Source organism: Macrotis lagotis, chromosome 2 (assembly GCF_037893015.1).
Source record: "Macrotis lagotis isolate mMagLag1 chromosome 2, bilby.v1.9.chrom.fasta, whole genome shotgun sequence".
NCBI classification, from domain to species: domain Eukaryota; kingdom Metazoa; phylum Chordata; class Mammalia; order Peramelemorphia; family Peramelidae; genus Macrotis; species Macrotis lagotis.
The window spans coordinates 222249292-222268481 of NC_133659.1; the positions used below are offsets into that span (position 1 = coordinate 222249292).

At 38.0% G+C, this 19190-nt stretch overlaps 1 protein-coding gene across 2 annotated transcripts in view; it reads left to right on the forward strand.

The window, feature by feature from the left end:
• Window positions 1–19190, forward strand: part of CEP131 (centrosomal protein 131) — a 68430-nt gene that overhangs the window by 17619 nt on the left and 31621 nt on the right. For both annotated transcript variants that reach the window (XM_074224933.1, XM_074224932.1), the window contains exons 4-13: window positions 5646–5760; window positions 6149–6276; window positions 11312–11425; window positions 14123–14281; window positions 14810–14927; window positions 15567–15683; window positions 16154–16307; window positions 16600–16694; window positions 17396–17578; window positions 18485–18676. In XM_074224933.1, coding sequence (XP_074081034.1) covers window positions 5646–5760; window positions 6149–6276; window positions 11312–11425; window positions 14123–14281; window positions 14810–14927; window positions 15567–15683; window positions 16154–16307; window positions 16600–16694; window positions 17396–17578; window positions 18485–18676 — 1375 coding nt within the window. The remainder of the gene's footprint in view (window positions 1–5645; window positions 5761–6148; window positions 6277–11311; window positions 11426–14122; window positions 14282–14809; window positions 14928–15566; window positions 15684–16153; window positions 16308–16599; window positions 16695–17395; window positions 17579–18484; window positions 18677–19190) is intronic.

Here is a 19190-nt window from a genome sequence, read left to right on the forward strand (position 1 = left end):
TTGACAAATGGTCAAAGGATATGCAAAGGCAATTTACAGATGAGATCAAAGCAATCCATAGTCATATGAAAAAATGCTCTAAATCATTAATTATTAGAGAAATGCAAATTAAAGCTTCTCTGAGGTACCACCTCACACCTCTCAGATTGGCCAGTATGACCAGGAAAGATAATGATCATTGTTGGAAGGGATGTGGGAAATCTGGGACACTATTACACTGTTGGTGGAGCTGTGAACTCATCCAACCTTTCTGGAGAGCTATTTGGAACTATGTCCAAAGGGCAACAAAAATGTTCATACCCTTTGACCCAGCAATACCACTACTGGGTCTATACCCTGAAGAGATGAAGAAAAAGGGTAAAAACATTACTTGTACAAAAATATTTATAGCAGCCCTGTTTGTGGTGGCAAAGAATTGGAAATCAAGTAAATGTCCTTCAATTGGGGAGTGGTTTAGCAAACTGTGGTATGTATGTCATGGAACACTATTGTTCTATTAGAAACCAGGAGAGACCGGATTTCAAGGAAACCTGGAGGGATTTGCATGAGCTGATGCTGAGTGAGATGAGCAGAACCAGAAAAACATTGTACACCCTAACAGCAACATGGGAGTGATGTTCAACCTTGAAGGACTTGCTCATTCCATCAGCGCAACAATTGGGAACAATTTTTGGCTGTCTGCAAAGGAGAGTACCATCTGTATCCAGATAAGGAGCTGTGGAATTTGAACAAAGTACAAGGACTATTCCCTTTAATTTGGGGGGGGGGGAACCCAGATGTCTTATTGTTTGATCTGGTTACTTCTGAGAATTCTGTTCTCTTTAAGGATATGATTTCTCTCTCATCACACCCAATTTGGATCAAGGAACAACATGGAAACAACGTAAAGGCTGATGGAGTGCTATATGTGGGGTCGGGGGTGGGGGGAAGGAAGCAAGATTGGGGGAAAATTGTAAAACTCAAATAATATCTTTAATAAAAATTTTAAAAAATGATAAATAAATAAATACCTGGGGGGGGGGCGGAGTGAGAGTTTTGTCTTTCTTCCCAATTCTAATTCCTTCAATTTCTTTTTCTTCTCTAATTGCTGATGCTAACATTTCTTATACAATATTGAATAGTAGTGGTGATAATGGACACCCTTGTTTCCCCCCTGATCTTATTGGGAATGCCTCTAGCCTCTCCCCATTGAATATAATGCTTTTTGATGGTTTCAGATAAATACTGCTAATTATTTTAAGGAACAGTCCATTTATTCCTACACTCTCTAGTGTTTTTAATAGGAATGGATGCTGTATTTTGTCAAAAGCTTTTTCAGCATCTATTGATATGATATGATTTCTGATGGGTTTGTTGTTGATATAATTGAGCATACTAACAGTTTTCCTAATATTGAGCCAACCCTGCATTCCTGCAATAAATCCTACTTGATCATAATGTATTATCCTAGTGATGACTTGTTGTAATTGTTTTGCTAAGATTTTATTTAGGATTTTTGCATCTATATTCATCAGGGAAATAGCTCTATAATTTTCTTTCTCTGTTTTAACTCTTCCTGGTTTAGGTAACAGAACCATCTTGGTTTCATAGAAAGAGTTAGGCAGAGTTCCATCTTTCCCTATTTTTCCAAAGAGTTTATATAGAATTGGAACCAGTTATTCCTTAAATGTTTGGTAGAATTCACTTGTGAATCCATCAGGCCCTGGAGATTTTTTTTTAGGAAGTTCAACAATGGCTTGTTGAATTTCTTTTTCTTAGATAGGGTTGTTTAGGTATTTAATCTCTTCTTCATTTAACCTGGGCAACTTATATTTTTGTAAATATTCATCCATTTCACTTAGATTATCAAATTTATTGGCATAGAGTTGGGCAAAGTAATTTTGAATTATTACTTTAATTTCCTCATTGGTGGTGAGTTCACCTTTTTCATTTATGATACTAGCAATTTGGTTTTCTTCTTTCTTTTTTTTAATCAAATTGACCAGAGGTTTATCAATTTTATTGGTTTTTTCATAATACCAACTTTTGGTTTTATTAATTCAATAGTTTTTTGCTTTTATTAATATCTCCTTTAATTTTTAGAATTTCTAATTTAGTATTTAATTGGGGATTTTTTGATTTGTTCTTTCTGTAATTTTTTTAGCTGCATGTTTAGTTCATTGATTTTCTCTTTCTCCAATTTATTCATGTAAGCATTTAGAGCTATAATATATCCCCAGAGTCACTTTGAATGAATTCCATAGGTTTTGGCATGTTGTTTCATTATTATCATTATCTAGGATAAAATGGTTAATTCTTTCTATAATTTGTTTTTTGGTCCACTCATTTTTTAAAATGAGGTTATTCAGTTTCTAATTTGTTCTGGGTCTATATCTCCTTGGCCCAGTATTGCATATGACTTTTATTGCATTGTGATCTGAGAAAGATGTATTCACTATTTCTGCCTTTCTGCAGTTGATCATTAGGTTTTTATGTCCTTGGTACATGGTCAATTTTTTTTATAAGTTCCATGTACTGCAGAGAAAAAGGTATATTCCTTTCTGTCCCCATTCAGTTTCCTCCATAAGTCTACAGTATTGTAACTCTTGTATTTTTCTTAGGAGCATGCTTAGAAGTGTGTGGGTATAAATTGACAATGATGTGATTAAAACTTAAGTCTTGAGGATTGTAATTATATTGGAATACTTGGAGGGATAGTACTTGAAAAGAAGGTGTGAGTATAAATTGATTGTGATGTAAGTATGCTTATAGCTCTTAAAAATTATATTTTGGGGGGCAGCTAGGTGGCACAGTGGATAGAGCACCAGCCCTGGAGTCAGGAGTACCTGAGTTCAAAGCTGGCCTCAGACACTTAATAATTACCTAGCTGTGTGGCCTTGGGCAAGCCACTTAACCCCACTTACCTTGCAGAAACTAAAACAAAAAAAATTATATTTTTATTAGGATACTTGAAAGGACTATACTTTGACAGAGGAAGTGGGTACAGGACAGCTATAAACAATCAGGGAGAAGGGAGAACAAAAGGGGGAAGTGGGTTGATAAAAGGGAGGGCAGATTGAGGGAGGCAGCAAAACACTGGTGAACAGGAATAAGGGAAAGGAGAGAGAAAAGTACAAATGGGGAAGATATGATAGAGGGGAAAGACAGAGTTAGGAACCATAATGTTGAACTTGAATGAGATGAACCCTCTCATAAAATGGAAGTAGATCTCAAAGTGGATTAAAAATCAGAATCCTACAATATGTTGTTTACAAGAAACACATTTAAAGCAGAAAGATACACACAGACTGTATGTAGGTAAAGGCCTGAAGCAGAATATATTATACTTCAACTGAAGTGAAAAAAAAAAATCAAGGGTAGCAATCCTTATCTCAGACAAAGAAAAAGCAAAAGTAGACCAAATTAAAAGGGATAAGGAAGAAAATTACATCTTCTTAAAAAGATACCATAGGCATTGAAGTAATATAAATTTTAAACACATGTACCAAGCTGTATGGCATCCACTTTCTTAGAGGAGAAGCTAAAGTAGTTAAAGGAAACCATAGACAGCATAACTATCTTAGTGGGGGACCTCAATCTCCCTCTCAGAATTAGATAAATTTAACCATAAAGTAAGTAAAAAGGAAGTCAAGAAGGCAAATAGAGTTCTAGAAAAGTTAGATATGATAGACCTCTGGGAAAAATTGAATGGGGATAGATAGAAATATATCTTCTTTTCTGTGATACATGATACCTACACAAAAATTGACCATGTATTAGATCATAAAACCTCATAATAAAATGCAGAAAATAAAAAATATTAAATTCATCTTTTTCAGATAATAATGCATTAAAATTACATTAAAAATGATGTATAAGGGTTGGGGTTTTTTTTGGTCACAGCTTTCAGATAGTTCACTGATTCTCAAATTATCTTTCCTCAATATATTTTACCAGATTATCTGTTTTACTAGAAGATAATCTTATTTTCTTTTTTTCCAACTTTTGACTGTGTTTTAATTATTTCTTATTGTCTCTTGGTATCATTATCTTCTTTGATCCATTCTAATTTTTAGGAAATCAGTTGCTTAAGTAAGCTTTTTTACCTCTTGTGCCAAGTTGTTAATTCCTTTTCCAACTTTTTCTTCCATAGATCTTATTTCTTTTCTATTTTTTCCTCTAGTGCTCTCATTTCATTGTAAAAATATTTTTTTAAACTTTTAAAATTTTATTTCATCTCTTCTAATAATTCTAGAAGTTGTCTTTTTTTTGATGTCTTATAGATATTTTGGAGTCAATCTCTTTTCTGAGGTTTATGTCTTAAGTAACCCTAATAACTGTTTGATGGAATTCTTTTTTTGATTGCTGATTCTACCAACCTACTTCCTGACTTCAGATTTTATATTAGAACTAGAAGGAATTTCTGGACAGTGCTTGTGGCTTCTTGAACTTGCTCCAGCTTTCTTAGAGGAATTGAGAGTTGTTTTATTCCAGGATTTCAGGGAGCAGTCAGATTGAGGACCCACATATTTTCAGTATTTTCCTAGTGATCTGATCCAGGGTGAGGTCTGATCTGACCTGGACTTGGGTCTGAGCAACCATAGACTGCTGTTGGACTCAACTACTGGAAGCTGGAAACCTGCATTCTTCCCTTTGGTCTGGGATTCTCATTCTGATTATTCATCTATAGACTTCAAACTGGGTTACGAACTAGAATTAAGAACCCTCTCTCTGCTCTTTTGGTTAGTTGCTTATAGTCTTAGAGTCCTCAGATTACCACTCCTAAGCACAGGTCCCCTTTTCAGTTCCACATTGAATCTGTGATTTTGCATTGAGGTGGGATTGGGAGGGGAGACAGACACACACACACACACACACACACACACACACACACACACACACAGTTTCTGCTCCCTGAACAAAGTGAGACTTCTTTATGTGAATCTTGGACTCTGTTCTTGAAAGGACAGGCTCTTGTTCAATCCTTCAGCTAGGAGTTTCCATGCAGTGTGCTCCCAGCTAGATCCCATTTCTAGCATCTATTGACCTCATTGTCTTGCTTCATATGCCAGTCTGGGCTAGGAAAATAACTCATTGTGATTTTTTGATTTTCTATTCTCCCAGGCAGGATTGAATCTGGTACTTTTTTTTTTTTGGTGGGATCAAGTATTGAAGTACTTCTTTCTGCTACCACCATCTTGGTCTCCCCAGCATGTAAATTTCAAAGAGACTGTGCTTGTCTGTTCCCTGCTATATTTCTGTTACCTTTTGCAAAATTTTTGAAAGTTCCAATAATCCTCTTTTCTTCATTTATTTTTTCTTTTTCTTAGTGACCTAGAACTATTTTCCCTGACCTTCCCACCCACAAAAAAAAAAAGAAAGAAAATAAATTTTCATGGGAAACTCCAGTTTTATGCCAAAGTTTGGGGCTGAGCTTGAAATCCTGAGTCAAGAGTGTAGACTACTATTATTATCCTGTAGATGTCATATGTTAAGGCCTTTTGCCAGGCCTGGATTGTTACATCAAAGCTAAGAAACAACTCCTTAAACTATGAGTACAAAGGGCTATGTTTCAGGGTAGCAACTGGCTCCTGCTTATTAGTTTTCATTTTGTGTTTGAAATCTAAGTATGTTCATTTTCTCCCTTCTTCCTTTTCTGAATCCAGCACTGACCAGCCCACAGATTTCCTGACCTTCTTTGACAGCAGCACTGTGGGGAGAAAGAAACTGGCAGGTCTGTGCAAAACTTCACCTGAGAAGAGAACCACATGGAACATTCTGGTAAGAGGATTCTTGGGAGTTTGAGTCAGAGATGAAATAGAATTGTTGGTCCATCTGGTTCTTACTTCTCCTTCCCTGAAAAGGCTTGTTGTTAGAGAGGTAAGAGGAAGACCGTAATTTGCTTTGTAGTATCTCTGCCTCTAGAAAAGGGAAAACAAATACACTTCAGATAGTTTTTATCAAGTCTTTATTATTGGAATTTTTCACCTTGTTTGGCTACTCTTTTCACCACATGAGGGTCAATTATAACCTACTCCATTTTGTGGATGAGAAACCTGATCCCAGAAGAAATGATGTGCCAAGTATTATACAAATAGTTGAGGCAGAATTGAGGTTAGTGATGTAAATCCTATCTCCTTACTTAGGTTGCTTCTGTGTTCCATAACAGGATGACCAGCCCAGAGTGTTCCCCATCCCATCCAGTGCTCGAAGTTCCAACACAATTGACTCCTCAGTTGGTCTGAGGAAAAAAGAAGGCACAATATCCTTGGCACCTAACTTTACAGCCAACAACAGGTAGGAGCAAATCATGAGAACAGATGACTTTCTCTCATCCAAGGGAGACCAATTGAATCAAGGATATGTTGCTTTGTGTTCAGGGAGTAGGTATTGCTTGCCATCTCCCTAGCATAGCTTGAGTACTTGATGGGGCTCTAGAAAGTTCTTTGTTACTCTTTCAGCCTTTCCTTTATGGCTCAAATCTAAGGTACACATTTTTTATAGACTCATGGACTTACTTTTGAAATAACTTCAATCAGTTACTCAGTAAACGTTTATTAAGCACAGCCTTGATACTGTGCTAAACACTAGGAATACAGAGAAAAGTAAAAGATGCTCCTGCCCTCCAGGAGCTCTCAGTATAATGGGGGAGATGGTGAGCAAATGCCAAAGTACAAGCAAACTATGGAGAAGATAAATAGAAAACAACAGGGGAGGCACCATAATTATGGGGAAACAGTAAACACTTTTTACAGCAGGTAGTATTTTAGCTGGAACCTGAAGGAAGTGAGGAGGTGGAAATGAGGTAGGAGAGGATTCCATAGGGTATTCTTCCTACTTTACTAAGCTTTGGGGAGTAAGACTATTCCAGTTTACCTGGAACTACTGTACTGATTAATTCTGAGTATAGAAAATAAGAATCTTCAATGGGCTCTGCAGTAGTCACATTATATCTGATTGTGGTTTAAAAAAGAACATTCATAAACTAGGGTACATTCAGGCAAGTTGTTAAGAGATCTGTGAACTGTATTAAATGGAGGAACATATTGAAAAATTGAATAATTTTAGAATTAAGAAAGACTAAAAAGACAAGATGTCTGTCTTCAAAAGTTTTTTATAGTGAGATGACTCCAGAGGAAAGAGCGAGACTGGTGATTTTTCACCTTGATGTCATGGTCCTCTTCGAGAATGAAGGTCAAATAAAAACCTGTGATGGGTAGGAACTTCCCCACTGGTGACCCAACTGACCAGTTTCAGTTGGGCAGTGCAGTTCCCTTCCTTCCTTCTTTCCTCCCTTCCTCCTCTTGATCCTTCCCTCTCTTCCTGACTTCACTTTTTTCTTCCTCCCTTCTCTCCCTCTGTGCATATAGAATATCATACCCTTCACTGCAAGTATTCTGCCCAAAGGAATGTAAATTTTGATCATTGAAACCTCAACAAAATATCTCGGGGTCTCTGGGTTACATTTTTTTCTTAAGGACCATATCCTTAAGCTGGAATCACTCAGACTCACTGATTGGCCAATAATAGGTCCTAGGCCAGGCCTTACTTGGTCCTTATTTGGGCCCTGGTAACTCAGAGTGAATGTAAATGGTAGTTACTTCTGTTTTCATCAGAAACTCTGAAGGTCTTCCTATCCCAGATTGATTTTTTTTTTACTAGATTAAAAAAGTCATTCTTTGCCTCATTTTTACCAAGCCTTAATCGGTGAATGGGCATTGACCCAGTCCAGCTGAGACCTGGAAAGATCTTAAATTAAAAAGGACAATGTCTCCCACTTCATTCGATCTCCATCCATCTTGATCTATATCTTGCTACTGGACCCAGATGACTCCAGAGGAGTGAGTGAGGCTGGTGATTTTGCACTGTCTTCCCTCACTTAAATCCACTTGCAAATTGTGACATCATCTTCCAGATGTCATGGTTCTCTTTGATGTTACAGCAAACAACAACCACAAATATATATAGTTTCAGTTGTTATTTAGAATAACCTTCAACATAACTCAAAATTTCATTGGATTCATTTCATTTTAGTTAAGTATGAAAAATTAATAAAAATCAATTTTCTAATCAAAAGCAAAGGCATAGTTTTACTAAATCAAAATATTTTTACCTGCTGAAATGTATCATGCATTGCATTTTGTTTTATTTGATGAGAATTTAAGCAAATATTTTTGTTTAAAAATTTAAAAACAATGAGAAGCTAGGTGGCGCAGTGGATAGAGCACCAGCCCTGGAGTCAGGAATACCTGAGTTCAACTCCAGCCTCAGACACTTAATTCCCTAGCTGTGTGGCCTTGGGCAAGCAACTTAACTCCATTTGCCTTGCAAAAAACTAAAAATAAAAGAATTTAAAAACTAAGTATCTATTGCTTTCAGTATAGCATACTGAAATATTCATATTAATTACTTTAGCTGAATGAATATCTTATCAAGAAAAGGCATAGTTTAAAATTGATTTCCAAAGTGGTGAGACCAGTTCACAGCTCTCTTACTTTAGTAGTTCATTTGTGTATCTCTTATCCCACAAGATCTCCCCAACAACCTCCATTTCTATTTTTGTCATCTTTGCTAACTAGTGGATATGAAGTGGAACCTTGGGGTAATTTTTGTTTTGTATTTTTTTTATTAGTGATTTGGACTATCCTTTCATATGGTTGTTGATACTTTACCTTCTTTGGGGAACTGCCAGTTCTTATCCCTTGAGGAATGGAAAATCTCTTCATTTTATATATTTGCATCAATTATATTTTGGATATCAGACCTTTACCAGAGAAATTTGTTGCAAAAATGTCACCCATCCCCCTATTAATGGTTTCCCTTCTGGTTCTAATTGCAATGATTTTATATTTTCAAAAACTTGGGGTGTTTGGGGTCTGAGCAACAGTAGACAGCCATTAACCTTAGCCTCTATCTGACAACAGGGAAACTGCAGATTCACAGTGAAAGAACTGAAGGCTTCCATTTGGTTTAAGATCCTCTGATTATTCTTCTGTAGGCTTCAGATTAGGCTAGAATTTGGAACTGAGACCTGCTCTACTTGAGCCACATTGCTGCTGTTTGCTTTTGAACTCATTTCTCTTGTACAAGTATATAGCCTGCAACTGTTCCATACCCCAGAATACCACTCCTGAGTGCAGGCTTTTTCCTCAATTACCCAATCTGTGACCCAGAAATGGAGAGTGAGTGAAAAAGTTTCAAGTTGGTAATTGTTCCTGTACCTTAAATGAGCCTCTGGTATGAGACTGAGACTCTTCTTTCCTTGGTGCACAAACTGTCTCAGGGTTGGAGTGCTCTTCATGGTAGGCTTGTGGTCAAACTCATCCCCAGACTTCATTGTCTGTTTTTTTGTTGCCAAATTGGGCTGGAAAAACCACTCACTGTGACTTTCTCTTGGATTTTTCCCATGAGGATTCAGTCTGGTATATTGCTAGATCTGTGTGGAGGAGTTTTTATGGGGAATGCACTATTTCCTATTCCTCAACCACTCTGCTCCCTTTCCCAGCATTTTCTGTTAAATAGTGAATCTTTTACTTTGCTACTATGCTCAATTGCTTCTTTATCTTGTGTAGTTAAATCAGTTGGTCAGTTGAAGAGATTTACCAAAGTTGAAGAGATTACCAAAGAAATCGATTATATTGAAATATGGTTATACAATTGGTTTTATTTTAAAGTCCACAGACTACAGGTTAAGAACCCCTACTTCAGGGCTGTCTAAAATGCAGCAGGTGGAAAAGGAAGTTGAGCTACCACAGAGCTCTGCCTAAAATGGCAAATCAAAATATATTATCTATTGTTTCAATAAAACTTTTAAAAGTAAGGTTGGACAGCCCTGCCCTAATTTATAAATTTCTTTCTCTGATTTGTTTCTCTAGTTATCAGGATGCCATATTTGACTTTTTCCCCTATTTCTGCAAGTAGTTTATATAATATTGAATTAAAGTGTATTCTGAATTTCCTTATAAATTGGCCTAGTCCTGAATTTCTTTTTTCTTTAGGAATTTCTTTGTACTTTTCTCTGAATTTCTTTTTTTTGAGATTAGGTTATTTGAATTTTCTATTTCTTATGTGGGCAGTTTATATTTTTGTAAGTATCCATTTTATTTAAGATCTCAGTATTCAAAATAGTTTCTGATAATTTCCTTTATTCCCCTTTTCTTATTTGGGAGTTCTTTTTTCATTTTTTAATGTTGGCCAAATTTTGCTTTTCTCCTGAGCAGTAGCTTTTTAAGGAGCCTGCAGTCACTGTCACTTGGGTCCATTACCTGAGAAACCACACATCAAATGCATGTTGTCTTTATTTCCTGTTGCTCCAGAGGATATAACCATGGTTACTGAGTAAACTTTCTAGAGACAGACTTAGATCTAATATAAGAAAGAATTTATGATAATTAGAAATGTTTAGGATTAAATATCCCCTTCCTAATGGAAGCTTGGTGTCCTTGTCATTTGTGCTTTTTTTTCATGGATGCTATAAAAAGACTTCCTACTTGTAGCAAGTGGGTTAGACAAGTGAAAGACCATATCTTTCCACCTCTGAGATCTTATGGTTCTTCTGTTGGGAGACTTTATCTCTCTCTTATTTGATATCTTGATAGTATTGAGGTACATCATTTATGGTACAGTCACTTGTTCATATATTACTTGATAATTATTTTTAAAGTCTTTTATATGTCCATATTCTAGCTTTTCAACTAGACTAAATTCCTAAAGGGTAGAGCAGAGTCCACTGCACTGGAATCTCCCTATAATGCTATTTTCTACAAAGTAGAGTTCTGTTTATAAGGTGAGTCTGTGCTTGATACTATCATGGTTATTAGTGCAGTAGCAAAAAGCAGTCTTTTCTGTGAGGTTGTCTCAGATCCTGGACCCTTAGGACATCACCATAGAGAGGCACAAGATAATTCTTTTTGCATAGTCTCTTCTATTCCCATAATGCCTAGTATAAAATTTGTTCATAGTGGACACTTGGTCTGTGGCAGGGGTTCTAAACCTGATGTCCATGAACATTATAACTGGTTTCCTTTGTAATCTTGTCTGTTTTTCACATTTAGTCTGAGAATAGGGGTCCATAGTACAAAAAGAGTTAATAAGTCCTGGCCTGAGATGGCTAGGTTGCTCAATGGTTAGAGCACTGACCCTGGAGTCAGGAGAACCTGAGTTCAAATCCAGACTCAGACACTTAATACTTAGCTGTGTGGAACCGGGCAAGTCATTTTATCCCATTGTCTTGCAAAAAAACAAAACAAAAAGCCTGGTCTGTGATGTTGACTGATGCACAATAGTCAATAGTCCAGTAAGAAGTAATATGTTTCTCTCTCTTTTTTGTTAGGAGCAACAAGGGAGCCGTGGGCAACTGTGTTACCACCATGGTACATAACAACTACAGCACTATAGACAAAGTTCCTCCACCTAAGAGCTCCAACCAGGCTGCTTCATCCCTCAAGTAGGCTTTCTTCTTATCCTTGACAACTTCCTGAAAAGCAAGGAAGAGTTATGCCCAAGGAAGAAAAGAAAACCCTGTCTGGAGTATGTAGTTAAGCTCAGGCACAGAGAAAGGAGAGTCCAGCTGTAGTAGAGGAATAAGTCAGATAATTTTGTTTCCAGGAAATTCCTACTTTGAGGAAAGGTCAGCCATCAGGCTATCCAGTGATCACTGAGTAACATAAAGGCAGGTACTATGATGATCAATAGTTTCTAGTTAGAATCACTAAGATCCAAACCACTTCTTTTAAGAGCTGAAAACAGAGATAGTCATAGAAAATAGGAATTGGGTCATTGTTTTTATTTGGACCAATATCACTTTGCTTAAATGATAGTTCGAGTCTAATGAGATGAAATTCAATAGGGGTAAATGTGTAAAGTCCTATATTTCTGTTAGAAAAGAAATCATTCTAATAAGTACGATATCAAAGTGGTATTGACATATAACAGTTTATATGAAAAGATTTAGGAGTTTTAGTGGATTGCAAAGTTCAAGATGAATCATTAATGCAAACTTAGACATTTAAGTGTCCAGATCATAGAAGACCATGGTATTACCCTGATTAGCTCCAGTTTGCAATATTGTGTTCAGGTCTGATTTTTGAGAGTATCATTGACAAGCAAGAGATCATCCAGAAAGTGCAAAGTAGAATAGTGAAGGCCTGGAGACCATGCTATACAAGGATCAGTTGAAGGAGCTCTACATATTGAGCCTGGAGACTTAAGGAAGACATAAGAATTGTCTTCAAGCATGTGAAAGGCTGACATGGGAAAAAAGACTTAGTCTTGTTCTGCTTGGCCACAAAAAGAAGATATAGGAAAAAATGGGGTAGAGGGGTAGATTTAGATGGGATCTAAGAAAAATCTTCCTACAATTGGAGTAGAATAAGCTTGCTCAGGAAGTAATGGATTCCTTTCATTATAGGCTTTCAAGTTAAGACAGGATTACCATTCCTAAAAGATTTTGTAGAAAGGATTCTTAGGTACACATTGGACTAAACAACCTCTCAGGCCTCCTTTAAAACCAGTGTTCCATGAGGATAAAGAGGGCTTGTTGATATTTAACATTCTTTTCCTCTCTTTCCTCTGCTCTTTATTCCTATCTTATCCATTTCTTCCACCCCTTCAAATGAGTATTAAGATTTTTCTCCTCAGACCCCTTTGCTGGAGGAGAAAACCAATCCCTCAAATCTTATTGTTCTTAGAGCCCCTCTTTCCTCTTTTTCCTCATTTAAGATCTAAGGTTATTCTCCTGTATCACTTTGGTCACTGAATTTATGCATAATACAATTCAGTATAATTGACTGATTGATCAGACACTTTTAAGCACTGGTGACCAGTCCAGATTTAAATGAAGGATTCATAAAAGGGTCTGTAAAGATGCTTAGGAAAGTATATATTCCTTAACTCTCCTTTTAAATACAGAATAGGAGAGGAGAAATCTGACAGAAGAAAAACCTGTCCTGAGATTAGTCCCTTCCCTAACCATAGTAGCAGCTACCAGTAGGAGCTCCTGCTGGCAAAAACCCAAAAGTTGATCAGATGCTGACCAGCATCATAGAGACTACAACTACTATCTCCATCTTCTACTTTCTGCCTGAGCTCTTAGAACCTTCGGCCTTAGGTTGAATATGAGGTATCATATGACAGTCTGAAGGTTAAAGTGTTACTTTTGTATTATGACTCACAGGGGTTATACAATGTTGATGTTGAAAAGAGGTGTGCTGGGGTGGCTAGGTGGTATAGTGGATAAAGCACCAGCCCTAGAATCAGGAGTACCTGGGTTCAAATCCGGTCTCAGACATTTAATAATTACCTAGCTGTGTGGCCTTGGGCAAGCCACTTAAGCCCATTTGCCTTGCAAAAACCTTAAAAAAAAAAGCATGCTTCTTATTTATCCTAGTTTCTTTTTAGAGACTTTTAGGAGCTACAAAGCCTCATGTTGTCCACTTTTAAGTCATAGCAATTAAAGGTTGCCAGGCATAGATTATCTGTACAGGACTTTGAATGAGGATGATCATCGATTTTTTCCCTTGTATATCTCATCTACCTTGCTGTTTTGATTGTAGTTTCATCATTATGACTGGAAGGTAAAAATATGGAGAGACCAATTTGTCCTTGAAATTTACTATGGGCCATACAAAACCTGCTATTGGTAGGCATTGTCTTCTCATGGCTAAAAGCAAAAGAGTAAAACTAGTGATCTAGAATCAGAGAATAGAAGGAGAGTCTTTTGAGGTCTCCACAGTGTTGAGGTGGTTTTTTTTTGTGGGAGAAGGGGATAAGTTAGTGATATCACTATCAAGATCAAAAGAAAAATTTTTACGTATGTAAAAAAAACCCCAAAAATAAGTATGGAAAAGGATACAAATTGAGCATATTAATATGTTTTAAAAACTTAAGTTCACGCTATCATATCTAAATGCTTGTTGATTAAATTTATAATGTAAAAAAAATTTTCTTAGCTACTAATCTAGTAATTATTCATTCTCTCAATTCTTTAGCTCAGCCATTTAGAAAAGCTCAGCAAGGCAACCAGCCCATCCTTACCTCCTCTTACATTTATTGGCCTGCAGGCAGGTCTGAGCTACAGTGAGCTTCCTTAAGGCAAACGGAGACAGACCCATGAAAAACTTGATGCTTTTTTTTTTTCTTTTAGCAACATCATTAAGGCAACCACCAATGAAGACAGTGAGAGCAGCAGTTTCATGAAATCTCAGAAGAATTTATCCAGCAATAATAATGTGACTCGGAACAATACTAGCAGCACAGCGGGATCACTTAAAAGAAAGGAGGTAACAGAAGAAGAAGCTGAAAGGTGAGTCAAGTTCTCTGGGAAATAGCAAGAAGAAGATTCTTGATGAGTGGGAAATTATATTAGTGGCAGGAGAAGCGTTGGAGTCTTGGAAATTGGGAAGACAAAGGGTGTTGTCTGTCTGAGGCCCACAATCAGAAGTTTTGGTGATCCTACTTTATTCAGTAATCCCTAGATCTAGCTATTAACTTTGAGAGAATGCTTAGGACATGATAGTTTTCTTCTTCTAAGAAACAAACCTTTCCTCACCTACCCTACCAAATTCTGATAATTACTTTGTTTGCATCTTCTCTATGTAGATATAATTTGCACTGTATTATCAGGTCCTTGAGAATAGACCGTTGTGATCTACATTAGATTAGGTAGATCACATATAGATGGCATGCTTTTAGACTTGTGGCACACTGGCATATTTCCTATACTTGGAGAACTTTGAAAGGCAATCATAGCATTGAAAGCTTTTTGTGTCACTAACATGGGAAAGCCAAAGAACATCCCATCTGATCCAGACCTTGTTTTTCCTTCTTACAGGTTTATCCATCAGGTAAATTTAGCTGCTGTCACTATTCAGCGCTGGTACCGACATCATGCACAAAGACATAGAGCTGGTGCATCTCTTCTAGAACAACTCTTAACATCCAAGAGAAAGGTCAGTGTGAAGGATGATGAATGTGAGTCCATCCACACATCATTTATAATCCTAGAGGATGTATCAGACCCCAAATATCAATGGTAGAAGCTGCATTTCTTCAAAAAGGCAGATTCTAGAGATGAGAAACAGAAATTCAGAAGTACCATGTGTTAAACCACCACAGAGTCACAGCCTACATTACCATCCCCTCTCCTTCCTGCTGAGTCTGATTCTAGTTGAAGGAATAGGACCAGCATTGTATGAGGAGGAGGACAAGCTCTGGGTAGGTGGGATAAGGCTGCTTGGCCCCAGTATTCTCTGTAGGACAATAATAGTCATCTAGGTCTTGGACGCTCTTGATGTATTTATGTGAGGGCTGTCTGAGAGACTGCTTTAGAAAGACACAAATTTTTGTTTTTGCTCTAATGAATTTTTTCAATTCAGAGATCACAGATCATCTTAGACCTATAAGGCATTTCAGACCCTCTGATGTTGTAAAGACCCTCTGTGAAGCTCATTTCTTCTTTAGTCAAAAGAGTAGTAGGATTAGGGGTAGGTTTCCTCAAATATCCTTGCATTACTTGTTATATTAATTAGAAACTTAATTTGTTCTCAAGAGACTTTGCCTCAAGAATTCTGGTTCTGTTTGTTCTACAGGAAAGACAACAAAAACAATTGGAAGAGAATGTCCTTGATTTGGAGCCACGGAAAGATTTAGAGAGAAAGAAAATCCGAGAAGAGAAAGCCCGGCAGGCCAGACAAGCTGCTATTCAGGTAACCTAGTTACAGGATGGAGCAGAGTCCAAAAGTGTAAACCCTTTAGTCTCTAATCTGCTTTGGTAACCAGGTTGATCTTGTGGGGCACCATTCAGCATGGTATTCCCAGCATATGAAAAATCTACCCACGATAGCTAGAAGTGATAGTTTCAAAGGGAAAGGTTAAGAGAGAATAGGTGATAGCTACAGACAAACTGGGACATCTTTTTTCAAAGCTCTACCTCTTAACCAAAAGACAGTTTCTGAGATATTTTGGTCAGAATTTTAATCCTTTGGGCGTTTGTTCTCACTGAAGTCGCCTTCAGTGGTGACTTCTCTGACTTACCATAATCATAAAAGATGATTTCTTAACCCTCCATTTTTCTTCCCAAACATGCACCAGAATATATCTCAATGTAATGCTCCACACAGGAAATGGAGGAACTCTTTCTCCCTGATTTGTGAATTGCTCACATATACCCTACCAGGAACTCCAGCAGAAACGAGCAACTCAAAAGGCAGGAGACGCTGCATTGGGGCAGCAGAAGGAGATCAGGAAGGCATCCAGAAAAAGGCCCATTCAGGCAGCCTCCCCAAAGAACGGGAGCCTGGCCAACAGTGCTGTCAAAGCCAACAACACAGGTGGGTTCCTCAGGCAGACTTCAGAGCTAGTAGAAAAGCAATACCTCATTGAAGTTGGAAGCTTTGGGGACCCTACATTGAAGCTCCCTTGACCCTGACTTAATTTAAGCCTTGACATTAATGTTTCATGACAGTGTATATCTCCCTGGCATCCATGGTGCCCTGCTCCCTCTCTGTAACTTCTTCTGACAAAGCCTTAGGTACCTGGCTGGCAGGAAATACAAAAGTAATACAAATCTGAATGTTGGTAGCTCTTTCTAAACATTTAATGAAGTTATTTCTTGTTTTTCAGGTGCCAATTTCCATGCTACAGATACAGAAGAGTACTTCCACTCAGTCCCCAACTCTTCCCCAGATCTTAGCAAATCTCCAGAGGATAAGCCACAGGTCTCTTCTCTTGGTCAATCCTTCTCTTTCCCCGCTGATTATCATGTGACATGAAGCTCCTCCTGGTGAAGCCCAGCCTTCATCATTCAGCCTCTCACCTGCCTTTGCTACATTGATAAGATTCCCATGGTCTATGACAGGTGCTGTTGTCCAGCCAGAGAGCAGAAGCTACGGTAGCATAGCCACTCCTGGGTGCTGAGTTTGTCCTTCTCTAAGAAATGGCAGCCATGTTGATGATGGCTTATGTTTGTGCTTCATTTTTTAAAGCTCTGTCATCTGGCCCTGCAGCAACCCTGTGAGGTCAGGAGTGAGGACCAGTAAGATCCACATTTTATACACATAGAAATTGAGGCTTAAAGTTTTAAAGGACTTACCCAGGATCCTACAGTTATTAAGCCAGGACTACAAGCCAGGTCTTTTAACTCTTAATTCAGTATTCTTTCCATTTCCCTACCCTAATGCCTCTTATTGACCTAGGAATTGATGAGAAAATTAGTGAAGGGATAAACCCAATCTTCAGACTGATGGTACATACTGAGCTGTTCAAGAAGTCAACTCTATCCATCCAAATTAAGACAGCAGACTTCTGGCTCTCTCCCCTCTGGCAGTACTTAGCTTCAATGCTATGGTATGCTTTTGGCTGGTTAACTAGATGCTTGTTTTCTTTCCCTTTTCTCCATTCCATCCCTGCTGGACTCTAGGACCTAACCTCCCAAGAGGTTGTTTGTGAGACCCTGGATACAGCAGCCACAACAACCAGCAGACCCCAGGCCAAAGTGACTCTTAATGAACTGCTGGAAACCCTGAAGCTGTTAGAAGAGGAACCTGAGCAGCTGATCCAACCCATGATTAATAAAAAGGAAAAATATTCCTGGATTGATGGGGTAACTAGAGGGAGCCAGGTGGATCACCTGAAAGCACTGTGTATCCCACTTAAGATATAAATTGCTCTAAGACCATAGAGGACAGACTCTGGGAGGAGATATTTGAAATTAGAATAAAACTATCACTGATCTTTCATCTTTGGCTTGGGGGCATCTGATTTAGCAGAGAGCTAGATGGGGCTAGCCTTATAAGGTTGATCCAAGAAAGCATGATGATGACTTAGTTTGTTTTCCTAATACACGTAAATGCTTCCCACTGGATCATCTCTATTAAGAAATTCTCAATGAAGTCCCCCAATACCTCTGCATAGGTTCTCAACAGTACACGAGTTTTTTTAGGTCCTTTCAGACTGGAAGGCTTTGGACTGTATGTCTGTCATCTAAGGATCGATCTAATTAGGCCTTTAGAAGACTGACCAGTAGTTGATCATCTCTTCATATGTGGAGGGGTTTCATTCTGCATGTTGTTACTGAAGCTCTTCATGTCTTAGGAGACAGTCATCTGGTCCCCAGCCTTCTAATGCTAACACTGATATTGAATCAACTTTGTTTTCCTCCCTTGTCCAATCATCTCACATTAATGGTGGCAGTTCTTCTAGGGCAGTGTCTGAATTTACTCACATGGAAACAGTTTTCTTTTCCATTAGGTCCTGGCTGCCTCTGCCTGGGGAGGTGCTTTGAGTAATTTGACCTTCCAAAAGCCAATCTCTAGTATGCTAGAGCTGCTTCCCTGCCCTTCTCCTTCATCACAAGCAAGTACAAAAGGGGCATTACTTCACAGACCAGCAGGCAGATGCCCTCTTCTTGGGAGTTCCACACTACTCTGGTGTGATCTATTGAAAAAAAAAATCCAATACTATCAGCGCCACTCTAATTTCTATCCTTTTTTCCTTTCCTTCTCTACAGGAAGTTGGCTCTAACTCCTTAACAGCTGACAACCTAGAAAAATTTGGGAAATTGAATCCACCACATGGAGTCCCAGAAGATGGGGCATTGCTTTCTGAGGCCAAACTTCAGAGTATCATGAACTTTTTAGATGAAATGGAGAAGTCGGAACAGGAACGACCTCATTCTGTAGCCTCAGCCCCTCCTCGGGAGGTGAGCCTTTGTTACCACCAGTCTCCTTTGGCCAAAGTCCAAACCAAGGACTGCATGAATTTCATTGTTTCTTCTCTGGGGTTGGGTCCAGTGGAAGATTATCACCAAGTGTATTCCTTCCCCATGTAGCAAGGGCAGAGCAGTTGGTTCATAGGGTAGTGTATTAAAAGATGGAGTTACTGATATAGCTCAATTTGGTGTGTGCTCAGAAAATATAGTCATCTTATTAGTAACCCAAGTTAAGTGAGGGAGAGTAAGAGACTTATTACATACTTCAAAGTTAAATAGCACTTTTAAAAAGATAGGCTATCTTAATTTATGCTGCCACTGTTTCTCCTGCTTCTCTAAAGTGAATAATCGAGTTGAATAAGTTTGGGGCACATATATACATATACATATATATATATATATATATGTATATATATATATACATATATATATGTTTGTGTATATATATACACACACACATACATTCTCCATCCTTAAATCCTAGTCTTTCTCTATTCTAAATTTT